This window comes from Cyprinus carpio, chromosome A12 (genome assembly GCF_018340385.1).
Source record: "Cyprinus carpio isolate SPL01 chromosome A12, ASM1834038v1, whole genome shotgun sequence".
NCBI classification, from domain to species: domain Eukaryota; kingdom Metazoa; phylum Chordata; class Actinopteri; order Cypriniformes; family Cyprinidae; genus Cyprinus; species Cyprinus carpio.
In genome coordinates, this window is record NC_056583.1 from 25492077 (window position 1) to 25505323 (window position 13247).

The 13247-nt window shown below is 36.4% G+C and overlaps 1 protein-coding gene across 1 annotated transcript in view; it reads right to left on the minus strand.

The window, feature by feature from the left end:
* Positions 1-522: 522 nt before the first annotated feature.
* Positions 523-13247, minus strand: part of LOC109053684 (disks large homolog 5-like) — a 32746-nt gene continuing 20021 nt past the window's right edge. Inside the window, 22 exon segments of the mRNA XM_042768086.1 lie at positions 523-634; positions 721-830; positions 1147-1256; positions 2330-2457; positions 2573-2716; positions 2795-2991; positions 3929-4105; positions 5001-5149; positions 5225-5405; positions 6367-6501; positions 6581-6714; positions 6797-6959; positions 7545-7622; positions 8506-8665; positions 8749-8829; positions 9755-9876; positions 9956-10091; positions 10280-10376; positions 11011-11468; positions 11531-11736; positions 11829-11924; positions 12016-12125. Coding sequence (XP_042624020.1) covers positions 531-634; positions 721-830; positions 1147-1256; positions 2330-2457; positions 2573-2716; positions 2795-2991; positions 3929-4105; positions 5001-5149; positions 5225-5405; positions 6367-6501; positions 6581-6714; positions 6797-6959; positions 7545-7622; positions 8506-8665; positions 8749-8829; positions 9755-9876; positions 9956-10091; positions 10280-10376; positions 11011-11468; positions 11531-11736; positions 11829-11924; positions 12016-12125 — 3276 coding nt within the window. The 3' untranslated portion in view covers positions 523-530.

Sequence of the window (13247 nt, forward strand, 5' to 3'; positions counted from 1 at the left end):
GACCAGAACACTTTTTCACTGGAGGAAGTGTTGTTATGGATTATGGACTCAGAAACAATGGTTTAAAGTTAAAATGCACACAGCTTTAGTCTTCTTCAGATGTTCACTGATGGACTGGAGTGCTGTGGATTACTTGTGGATTATTGTGATGTTTTTATCAGCTGTTTGGACTCTCATTCTGACGGCACCCATTCACTGCAGAGCATCCATTGCTGAGACACTGATGCAGTGCTACATTTCTACAAACCTGATGAAGAAACAAACTCATCCTAATCTTGGATGGCCATGATTACAGCTAATTTTCTTTCTTTTTTTAATGAACTTTTTAAAAAAATATATATATTTTTTTTTTCTTATCCCACTGACAGATTTGTTTCTTGTTTAACTCTGTTAATTCTTCAGAAAACAAGACTATTCCTCAAGTCTCTTTCCTTAAATGTAATTTAATAGATATAGATTTTTTAATGAAAAACTGATTTTTCACAATAATTTAGAAAATAATCTTCACAAGTAAGTCATGAATGAACACATCAAATGCTTCCATCAGGAATCCAAAGCACTTTGTTCTGCTCCTGGTCCACGATGGCCATGATCTGAGAGCATATGCTGGACAGACTGCCGGCCGGGACGACGCCTGCAACACAACAGCATCACACATCACTCACCAGCGCGCCGTCGTGTGTGTGATCGTGTAAACACATGCGTGTGCGCGTCTCAGACCTGTGAAATATTTGCTGTAGTCTTGTTCGATCCTCTGCGCAGACTCAAACTGCTCTTTGGAATGTTTTTGGGACACTTTGTCTCGCAGATACACAGGGTCTTTCTGCTCCCTGAGTGAATTAAACACAGACTCAGTACGGACACAGCTACTGCTGATTAAATGCATTTGAACGCAGAGCTAAATATTCACTTCTGGTGGCTAGCAGTGTCGGTAAACTCCCTCATTTGCATTTTTCAGATTCATTGAGTGGCTCTTGTAGAGCGAGTCATCAGACTGATTCAAATCGAGTCTTTCTGACTGATTCATAATAAAGAATCATTCTACAAAAAAATCAGACACTGCAATCTAAAGATGCAATGATTAGAGAAAGCAAAAGACAAAAAACAAAGCATGAGACACACAGTAAATGAGCAGACGCCACTCACTTGATCTGCTTTGCGTTTCTGTATCGTATGAATATGACGATGGGGTAAATGTTGACGATGTGCAGGCGCTCGATGGCGTGAGGAGCGATGTCCAGCAGACAATGACAGTCCTGAGAGAGAGAGAGAGACAGAGAGAGACAGAGAGAGAGAGAGAGAGAGAGAGCATGACCTCAGCACAGGTGAAGAACTTCAGGAGTAACATACAAATAAATATGAATCTCGTGAAAATACGTCCAAATTCCATTCCAAGATAAAATAAAAAATATTATATATTATTATTATTTGGTTATAATAATAATAATAATATATTTTTATAATAATAGATACATTATTTACATGAATAAAATAATTGTATAATAATATTTATGTGTTTTACATAAGAAAATGAAAATAATTTTAGAACGATTAAGACGTTTCAGCACTATATATATATAAAAAATAGTAAATAAAGTTATAATAATATTTATTTACTTATGTTCTACATAAATATGAAACACAAAAAAATAAATCAAAACACCATCCCAACACAAAACAAAAAAAAAACATACAACACAAAGCGTGACTCAATATTAAAATAAAAACAATAATTAACCAAAAAACATAAATAAATAGATAAATTATTTACATTAATATAATAAAATAATTTTATAATAATATTTAGAATATAAGAAAATTAAAATTATTTTAAAACGATTAAGACTTTTCAGCACTATATACACACACACACACACACAGATATTATATATATATATATATATATATATATATATATAAAAAATAGTAAATAAAGTTATAATAATATTTATTTATTTATGTTCTACATAAAGAGGAACCACTACAATTTTTGGCCATTGATGCATGATTTTCATGACAATTTCATGCTAAATGTCCTCATTTGTTAGTTGCTTGGTATTAAAGGGTCTGATAAATGCATAAATGTATATAAATGACAATAAGCCACTTTCGACCCAGATTTCTCCATCTTCACGTGTCCTGTTGTTTTTATTTTGGACGTTTTTGTTATTCTCATCATGCTCAGAGGTTTTCAAATGGTTTTAAACTAGGTTTTGTTGTCTTTAAGCAAAGCGTAACACATATCCACGACATCCGTAAATGTATTTTCTTCAGACTGAAAATAATTCAGTCCGGGTTTGGAACAGCAAGAGTCTGGAGTGGCTCGCACCTTCTCTGTGATTTCCTTAATGGACGCCACCGTCATCACATCAAAATAGACACTCCTTCACGCCTCGCTCGATAACATACAGTCTCTCACTCATCCCCCGATGGCCTGCTGCGTCGCCTTCATCCCCTCTGAACAACACGAAGAGCGAGTGAGAAATAAGTCGTAACAAGCCACAACTGAAAACCCATCATCGTAAAGTTGCTCTGAATGCTTTAAACTCCATTATATGTGATTAGGTCTCACCAGGTAAACAGCGGCAGTATTTCCCAGGAGCCTCTCGGAGCAACATGTCTTTGATTGGCTCGACGAGGGGCCCCAGTATCAGCACCGGCCTGCGATTGGTCGATTCTACTTTCAGCACGCGCTGATACGCCGGACTCAGACAGTCTGAACAAACACAGAGGATATGAGGCACGCTGAGGGCACACGTGAGGTTAAACTCTCGACACGCGTGTGGTTTCTCACCGTCCATGAAGGGCATGGAGTCAGTGCTGAGGGCGTCTGCCGCCGGAGCATCACGCCCGTCTTTGGAGCTGCTGCGTTTGTGTTTGAGTTTACGGCGGAAGAAGGAACGGCGCGCCGCAGCCGAGAGAGTTTTACCAGAACCGCTGTCGTCCTTACTGTCTGTGATGCTGTACCGCCGCTGGGAATCTTGATCCATCCTACACACACACACACACACACACACACACATGCTCTTAAGATACATGCATGCTATTAGTGCTGTCACCATACTGCAATTTCTATATATTTATATACACACACACATATATATCATACATCAATATATCAATGAGTAACTATAATTATTAGGAACATTATTATTACAAAATAAATAAAAATATTACTAAAAAATACGAACAAAAAATAAATTAATAATAACAATAAAATTTTTTATTTTATTTTATGGAAAACTACAGAGAGACTTGTTAACGTGCAAATTATTAGAAAATGTTTTATTAGAAAATACTATATTGTCATAAAAATCTGTGACAGCAATTTCTTAATTTTTGTCAGGAGGTATGCAAAAATATTAAACAAAATTAAAAAAATATTACAATGGTGATAATACAATTTCATACAAAAAAAAGAGCATTTAAGTACAAATTTAATTTGAATATTTATTATTATTATTTTACAGAAAATTAGTATTTTACAGAAAACTATGGAGAACGCCTTAAACTATCAATTATTAGAAAATTATATTATTATGAAAAAAATCTGTGACAACAATTTCTTAATTTTTGTCAGGAGGTATGCAAAATCAGTCCATGCCTTTAATATGAAATATGAGCCTCTTATGAATTCTTATGAAGAAAAAAACTCCTGTACACTGGAGAAAAAGAACTTAAGGATTTTCATGTTTACGTCACATTTCTATAGAGAGAAGTATTAAGTTTCCTATTTTTACTCATAATGAAAGTCATTTCAGATATTTCAGTACTGATATGCATCGTAAAAAAAAATATATATATTTTTATACATGCTATATCATGTGCATCGCATTTTAAACAGCCTGACAAGGAACACATTTCTCCTGTTTACTTATGAAACACAAGCAGTGATGATAATATGAACACCACATATATATAGACATACATGCACTTGCTGGGTACGTGTCCGCGCACCAGCTTCTGTGCGTTCTCGTCCAGTTGCCATGCCAACCAGTAGCCCAAACTCCCCCCAGGCAGCGTGTCGTCCACGTAGACGTAGAGAAATTATCCTTTCTTGAAACTCAGCTCCTGCTCCAAATCACCGACATGATCAAACAGCGCCCTGAAACACAAACAGATCAAGAGTAAGAATATGAAAAACATAATAACATATCAATAATATCTCTTAATATTCAACAACAACAACTACTGTCATCAAAAAATAATAATATGCAGCATTATTATCATTAACAAAAAAAAACAAAAAATAAATCCATTAAAAAAATTTTTTTAAAATAAATTAAAAAATAAACATTAAAGGATATATTAACGTTTAGATAGATTTCTCATTTTCATTTAGTTTTAAGATGAAGTACTAAAATAAACTAAAAAAAGAAAAAGACATGAAAAAATTAAAAATAAAATTATTTAAACTAACTAAAATTAAAATGAAAACAGAAAATATATAAATATTACAAAATATAAAATATAAATAAATTTTTTTATGTTTATATATTTTAATTACTAACTATAGTAACACATATGGTAAATTTAAACAAACAAACAAATAAATAATATTAAACAAGGAAATAAAAATCCGCCAATAAAACAATACATAAAAATAATATTTACTTTTTTTTTAACACATGAAAATGTCACGTTGATCTCACAAGACTTAAAAGGTCCATGAATCTAGTTGTGCTCTTTATGAAATTTAATGATCAATTAAAATGTCGCTTAGGAAAAAACAGTCTGACCATTATCTCACATAATTAGCCCGGACAGGCTCGTTAGAAATATGTAGCAAACTAATAAATAAACTTTCTACAAAGGGAAAAAAAAAGATAGTACTGTTTAGTGTCATTAAATCACAAATATTAGACCACAAAATGCAGCAACTGACCAATCAGAATCAATGCAATAAATAACATGAATCTTTATAATTAACAGAATAATAAAGGAAGGATGATTCTGAGAACGGCTCCTGAGTCACAAACAGACAGGGTTCAGTCTGTTACCGGATGTAAAACCCGTCTGCAGGTGCGTCTTTGACCCTCCTGAAGTGTTCGGGGCGGTACTGGACTCTGAGCGTGACGTTCTCCGAGGGTTTCAGCATCTCTAGATACACCTCCTCGGCGGTCTTTTTCTTCAAACTCACCGAGTTACACTGCAAACAGGAAATGACATCACAACACCATCCAGCACACTGTCAAACAGGGTCACGTGAGGCTGGTTCTCATACCTCCAGGATCAGGTCTCCGGGCTGCAGGCCGTCGGCTCCTCGAGCGGGACCGTCCTCTTCCAGAGCCTCCACGAAAACCCCCGTCAGGTTTCCTCCACAGATCTTCAGCCCCAGATCCACCGGAGTCTTCCTCAGCACCACCAGCCTCGGCTCCGCCTGCTTCCTGCCCTCGCTCCGATCCCTGGCCAATCACAGAGCAGACCGCACAGTTAGACCAATCAGAGCAGGACGCAACACTTATGACAGTGAGAGAAAAATAATGCAAGCATTTAACTAACAAACCTTTTGGAGATTCACCAGAAAAAAAAAAATACACACATCCTGGAAAGTGTTATTGTTTTTATTAATATTTTGCATCAGTTTTTTATTTTTATATTTTCTGTTTTCATTTTAATATCAGTTAAAGTTTTAGCAATTTTGTTTTGTGTTTTAATCATTTTAGCAGTTTTTTATTTTTTTTATTTGTGTCTACATAGTTTTTATTAATTTTAATTTTTTAATATTTTTTAAATTATTTTTACTACATCAAATTAAACTAAACTAAAATGAGAAATGTTGCCTTGGTAAACAGCTGAAATTAAAATTAATTAGAAGTTTTTATTTTTATTTTATTGGGTTTCTGCAGGTTTTGTGAAGATGAATTTGAGAATTTTGAATACCTTTTGATCACACCACAAAAAAAAAGTGGTTTATGCAAATGTCTAAAGACTCTTTGAAGAAACCTTGTTTTATGAAAAAAATCAAGTGAGAACAAATATCAATCAGTGGGCTCAAAAAAAAAAAAATATTTCAAAAGAAAATCAAGTTTTCATTCCCCAGTGACAGATATTTGTTCTTGTTTTAAGCATAAACTCATTTAATAGTTCAATTATTCAGAAAGCAGGACTTCATATCTTCATTTTGCAGCTCAAGTAAATGTATCTTGATTTAGAAATACTTGTATTAATTTTTTGCAGTGCATTTAAAATTTAATCCCATGACTTTAATAATTTAAGACTTGCTGCTCTGCTTTAAGAGCTCTTTAGGCCTTAATTTGTTGAAGGGTGAATTAAGAGCTTTTTAAGACTCGCAGAATTCAGTTGCATACAAATACAAAATAATCCACGCAATTCTTTGTGAACGAGACCTAGTGTGTTTGTCACCTGTGAGGGCTGGCTGTGGGCGTGGCCTGTTTGGAGGGCGGAGTCATGGTGCCCTCGTCCTGTTCGCTGAGCGTGTCGATGTTGGAGTGCGTGTCGGGCGTCGAGTGAGAGCTTACAGACGACTCCATCCGGGAGCTGACGGAAATGAAGACGTCAGGACACACACACAGTGTTTCTAAAGCATGACAGAGTCACGTGTACGGTGTGTGTGTACCTCGAGCGCGAGTGATTGCCCAGCTGGTGCATGTGTGGGTTGTACTGTGCCAGTATGGTGATGGTGTCACACTGCTGCCCAATGATGAGTCTGGCCTGCTGCTCCGTGGCGTTCCTGAGATTAATGCCGTTAAACTGCAGAGACACAGAGAGAGAGATTCACACGTGTTTGATTTAAGAAGCAGCTCGGTATTTCTCAGAGTGTCTTCTGACGCACCTCCAGCAGCTGATCTCCAAACTCCAGGTGGTGCTGCTGAGCGATGCTGCCTCCCGTTACCTTGGAAACAAAGATGCCGCCATTCTCCCCGCCCACTATAGAGATGCCCAGAGGCTCCGCCCCTTTGGGAATAGTGACACACCGAGGCTCTTCTATGTATGGCCTAAAATGCAGAAACACACAACATGGGCAACCATACACACACACACACACACACACACACACACACACACACACACAGAGAGATTAATCAGTCAATTAAAAAAAAACTAATTAAATTGCATATTTTTCCTTAATTAATGGTGATTAATCGCAACTAACTTTAAAATCTGTAATCATAAATGGCATATAAATGAATTAAAATAGTATATATATATTAATTCGCATATTTTTTCTGTAATTAATCATGATTAAACCACACCCAACATTAAAATTTGTAATCATGAATATTATATATACAAGTTATAGAAACAATGAACAAATACATGGTGTTAAAAAGGGTTAAAATATAAAAACATAAAAAAAAAAAAACAACTGCTTGCCACAGTTTTAAAGTTAAAATATTTATACCCCATTACAATAATCCCTTTATAGTTACTGTTTATGAGATTGCACTCATAAAATAAAATTTTTTGACATGACATAACATTAAAAAAAGCCTGAAACACCACACACACACATCTGTATTATTTGTGAATGAAGCCTAAACAGAGTTTGCTCTTGTGCTCTCACTGCAAAGTGAACAAACCTCAGAGTCCGTACAGAGGCAAACCACGATCTCTGAGCTCGAGAAAGCTTCAGGTAAGATCTGTTACGCAACGCACATCTGGAGCAGGAAGGAGAACAGAGAGAGAAATGGGGCAGAAGAGCAGACAGACTAGAAAGGAGAATAAGGAGTGCAGCAGATCTGAGGTAAGAAGAACGGCCCGAACTGCTGAACGTGAGATTAAGACAAATGCAGCACATTTGCTCACCCTCATGATATTCTAAACCCATATGATTATGTTTCTTATGTGAAACTCAAGAGAGCTCATATTTGTGACCCTGGAGCACAAAACCAGTCATAAGGGTCAATTTTTTTAAATTGAGATTTATACATCATCTGAAAGCTGAATAAATAAGATTTCCATTGATGTATGGTTTGTAAGGAGGACAATATTTGAAAATCTGAAATCTGAGGGTGCAAAAAAATCTAAATATTGAGAAAATCATCTTTAAAGTTGTTAAAATAAAGTTCTTAGCAATGCATATTACTAATCAAACAGTAAGTTTTGATATATTTACAGTAGAAACAATTTTACAAAATATCTTCATGGAACATGATCTTTACTTAATATTACCTAATGATTTTTTTGGCATAAAAGAAAAAAATCTATAATTTTTGCCCATACAATTGTATTTTTGCTGTATTGCTACAAATACTACCCCTGCTTTTGTGCTCCAGGGTTACATTTGATTTCAGAGCTTCTGTGATTTATGAATACAATTCACAACCCCAAACAACTGCATAAAAAAACTTACAGAAGAATAGAAAAGAAACAGCAAAATTTCCTTTCATGTTCCAGGAAACAGGTTTGAAACAACATGAGGGTGAGTAAATGATTTTGATTATTTGTTCCTTGTCATGTTCCCATGAAAACAGCGGTTTGAGTAAACCAACAATGAGGGTGTGAGACGCTATAATGGATTTTGATTATTTGTATCTCTACCTGTCCCTCCTCCTGTCTATTGGCACAGGGCTGACTGACAGCCTGGTCTGGGCGGAGATGGAGCCCTGTGATTGGCTGCTGGTGAAGGAGGCGGCGTCCAGAGGAGAGAGGGGCGGAGTTATCAGACTGGGGCTGCTGCAGTCCGAGTGAGACAGTGATCCTGAAACACAACAAAATGATTTATTTATTTATACATCCATGTAACAGCACAGGAAGTATGCTGTAAATCAGAGAGATCAGCACCTCTATCAGAGCCGTGAGCGGACCGCGCGTAGCGAGGGGTCGAGGGAATCTTAATGCGCTGCTCGCGGTACTGAGACAAACCTACAGACACAAACACAATCAGATTCAGATTCATCCACAATTACTGACTACAGACTTGAGATAACCGTCACAGATTGCATTTATTAGACCGTGAGTGTCAATCACAGACTTGAAATTAATCAAAAAGATTTTATTTTAAGAGTTATGATTAGACAGTTTTGCCAGTCACCCACAACAGATTCTGTCATGAAATAAATTGAAAATAAAAACAGGGATGAAAACTCGTCAGGGTGCAAAAGGTAAAGTTGTGAATAATAATAATAATATAAATACAAATAAATTTCTTTATTGGTTTAATACGTATAATTTAATTAAAAAATATATTTAAATGTAATAATAGTAATAACTTTTATTATATTTAAAGATTATTATTATTTTATTAAAATATTTGTATTTTATTAAATTCTAAAATTTAAACCAATAAAGAAATATATTATTATTACTACTATTGCACTGTAAAATAAAAACACTAACAGTAAAAATATTGTTGTTTAGCGAAATAAAATTATTATTGATTATTTTTATTATTATGATTAAATTAAATATTAATTTACTATTAAATAAGTATTAATTAAATAATATTTTTATTTTATTTAATTATACAAATTAAACCAATAAAGAAATATATTACTATAGAAATAATACTATTGTACTGTAAAATAAACAATAGAGTATTTAATTAGTATAATAATAATAGTAATTTTATTTCACAAAACAACATTTATAGCAGTCTTAATTTTTTTGCTTTCAAACATTAAACCACAGAGCTTCTATTTTGGTGTAAAAACACAAGGCGTTAAAGTTTCTTAAAGTGGCAATTATATCAGCGCACATGTTGTGCTGACTACAGAACATCAGTAAATATGAGATAGCAGTGCGTGTGTGTGTGTGTGTGTGTGCGCGTGTGTGTGTGTGGCGTACAGACCCTGTCTGGCGCTGGAGGGCAGGGAGTTGGTGTTGTGCTGAACCGAACCGCGGGAGCCGTCAAAGAGCTCAGCGGAGCGCTTGTGGTTGAGATCCACACTCCATCGGCCCTGGTGCTGCGGACTGTGCTCGAGAACAGAGAGAGTCAGCGCCTCGCATCAGAACAGACGTGATTCATCAGAGAGTGTGTGTGTGTGTGTACCTGACTTGAGTGTATGTGTGTGCTGGGACTGAAGCAGAGCTGGTGGTTTTGACGCAGTGACTCCAGGCCGTGTACACCGGGTTCCTCATCACTGCGGTCACAGCGGGGTATGAAGACAGCGTTCTGGGAGCCGTGTCTAGACACACACGAATACACGATTTGACATCAATGCATTCATAAATGTGTTGTCTTAAATTGTTTAAAATTTTTTACACAGATAAAAAAAAACATAACGTGGTTGTGCAGTTCCTGTTCTACATTTTCATTTTTTTTGACTCCGCTATTCCTCAAGCTAACGTGGTTGTGCAGGTGTTTCAAACTCACGTGCTTGTACAGGCGAGAAGCTGTGACGATTTAAACGGAAAGGAGAAAACCGAACCAGATCCACAGGCTCAGGAGAGTGTTCATCATGAGAGAAGCTCTGCGGCAGAGGAAAGTGAAGATTATCACCTAACAGCTACAGCACTGAAAAATAAGTTCACAAATAAATTCACAATTAAAATCAAAACTATTATTTAAAAAATTCTATTATGGAAGTTTATTTTTTGAAAATAATCATTTAATACTCGTTTCTAGGTTCCACAGTGTTTGCTGATTTTTTACTTTATTTAAACTTTGTGTAATTTATTTATATTATTTTACATCAAGGCGTATGCCGTGCCTCCAAGCTTTCTTATTCGTTTTGCTAATAAACGTTTCTTATTTATTTATTTCCACAGTGTTTGCTGATTTTCAGTTTTCTATATTTAAACTTTGTGTAAGGTTTTTGTTATTTTATATTAGGCCTTTATATTTATATTTGTCGTTGTACTGAGTGATTAAATAATGACAGAAATGTAATTTTTGGGTGAACTGTCCCTTTAATGACAAGCGGCAGCATGTTTAGTACTATTAGACTGCTGTCACTTTAAGAGCTGCACGCATCTCTGTTTACTCTCACTTCAGACATAACTGTGTTTATATGTGAACCTTGTGTGTTTCTGACAGTATCAGTGCAATCAGACGTGAAAGATAACTCAATCAGCTGATTGTCAGGTGTGTAAAAGGTGCAGTACCTGTGAAAACGGCATCTTCAGTGGCGTGAGGCTGCGGCGCTGGGCAGGTGCAGACTTTGGCCTTCCTCTCCTCATCTCCAGATCATCTGCGCCCTGTCCAGGCACTTCCTCCACAAACGTCCCGCCGCCGCCGCCGCCGCCGCCAGAGCCCTGTCTCTGAAGCACATTCCCATTACGATCTTGGTTTTCAAAATCAGGACTGGTTTTGTCTCCAGGGGTGGTCTGAATGGGCGTGGCCGGGGGCGAGCCGGTGGTGATGGTCGAATCGGAGGCGGAGCTTCCCTGCGCTCTGTGTTTGAACTTGAATGAGTCGCTGCGTTTGGGAGGCTCGGGCGGGTTCTGCGGGGAATGTTTGGGCATCTGGGACAGACTGAGGTAGTCCAGCTTGGACGGCGTCTCCGGACGCTTGAACACGTCCGTCTTGTCAAATATACGACTTGGTCCGCTTCTTTGGGGGTCTTAAAAATAGAGAGCCGGTGGGCTGACTCTCCTTGGCTGGTTGTCATTGCAACCGCTATACCAATTGTTGGGCCGAAGTGCCGCTGCTTGTATTTGCTTTTCTGCGGAGATTGCATCGTCTCCTGACTCATCTCCACGGTCATGCAGGTCGCCGCGGGGAAACGGGGTGAAAGGTGAGGGGCTCGTTTGGAGGCGGGATGCGGGCAGTAGTTCTCGGAGCGCTCCAGCTGTTCCCGCCGCTGAGCCGCGGGCTCAATGAGCGAAGATCTCCCACGTCATCAGCGTGGGACACCGTTCATAATGTGCGCTGCTTATGGTCGGGGCCTGCTTCATGCAGTGCCTCGCCGTGATCCGCTGACGTAGTTTCTGCTTCACTCGGTAGCTCGCGTTGGCTTTCGCAGTGCTTCCAGTTACGTACTATCTGGGACCCGACAGACTCTCGCATTGGGAACGAACTGGGGATGTATACGGAAAACAACATACGCGAACTGAGTACAGGGAAAGAGAAACCGAGTCTCTGCAGCTCCGCAGGAAGTGCAAAAAAACACGAGCTTCTCAAATTCCCAAAGAGGGGAAAGAGAAACCGAGTCTCTGCAGCTCCGCAGCAGATTCTCACATTCGCTCACTGATTTATTATCCAGTGAAATCCCGTTTATCTGCCAGAGAAAATTAAAGTATTTACTCAAATATAAAAAAAACATAACATAAACACACCTCAACACTCAATTAACTCAATCTGTATTTACTCTAATCAGTATACATGCAAATCAACCTCGGCTCTATCGACCAATCAGATCCTCCCAATTTAGGAGTCCGGCCCACTTTTTTTTTCTAGATGCATTTTTCTCATACGTGCTCTTCACGGGCATTTCAAAACTTTGTTTTAAGGCGTGAACCAAACATATAGCTCTGACATGAACATTACAAGCTATGATTTAAAGGTAAAAAAGTATATGAGATGAATACAAGGCAGAAATCTGTGTACTTTAACTGTTTCTGTACATAAAAAGATTGTGTACTTAAATTCTTCAATGAGTGAACACATCTATGAAGCACTGGCATGAAAAATAATCGTAAACAAAGCAGGCAAGTGATCAAAAAAAAAAAAAAAAAAAAAAAAAAAAAAGGAAAACATGCTTTCCCTCATAATAATAACAATAAAAAAAAATATTATTAAAATTATAAAAAAAAAAAATAAAAAATAAGAAATATATTATTGTTGTAGTAATACGAAATATTTAATTATTTGTAGTAATACATAAACAAGCATTTACTAATATAATATAATTATTATTATTATTTATTAAAAATAATAAGTTATTCATTTTTTTAATTATATAAATTAATCAAATCAATAAAAAGCATATTACTATTACTATGCTGTTTTATTGTAAAATAAAGTATTTAATAAAAATAATAATTATTATTTTACTAAACAACAGTACAATTACAATACTACTATTTTTGGCTGTCTTAATTTCTTTACTTTCAAATGTTAAACCATAGAGCCTTTATTTTGGAAGAAAACTGCTGGGAGACATTAAAGCTTTATTCATGAACAGATTTATAAATAATTCTCATTACAAATTTGGGAAGATGGTTAGACAAATTAAATATTATTAATGTTTATTTTAAAATCCATTTGAAAATGCTGCAGATTTTCCTCTGGTTTAGGCAAATTCGAGGTTGAAAAAAGGTCGAAAAATACGCAAATATGTATAAGTAGTGAAAAAAATTTAAATAAATCACATTTATACATCATCTGAAAGCTGAATAAA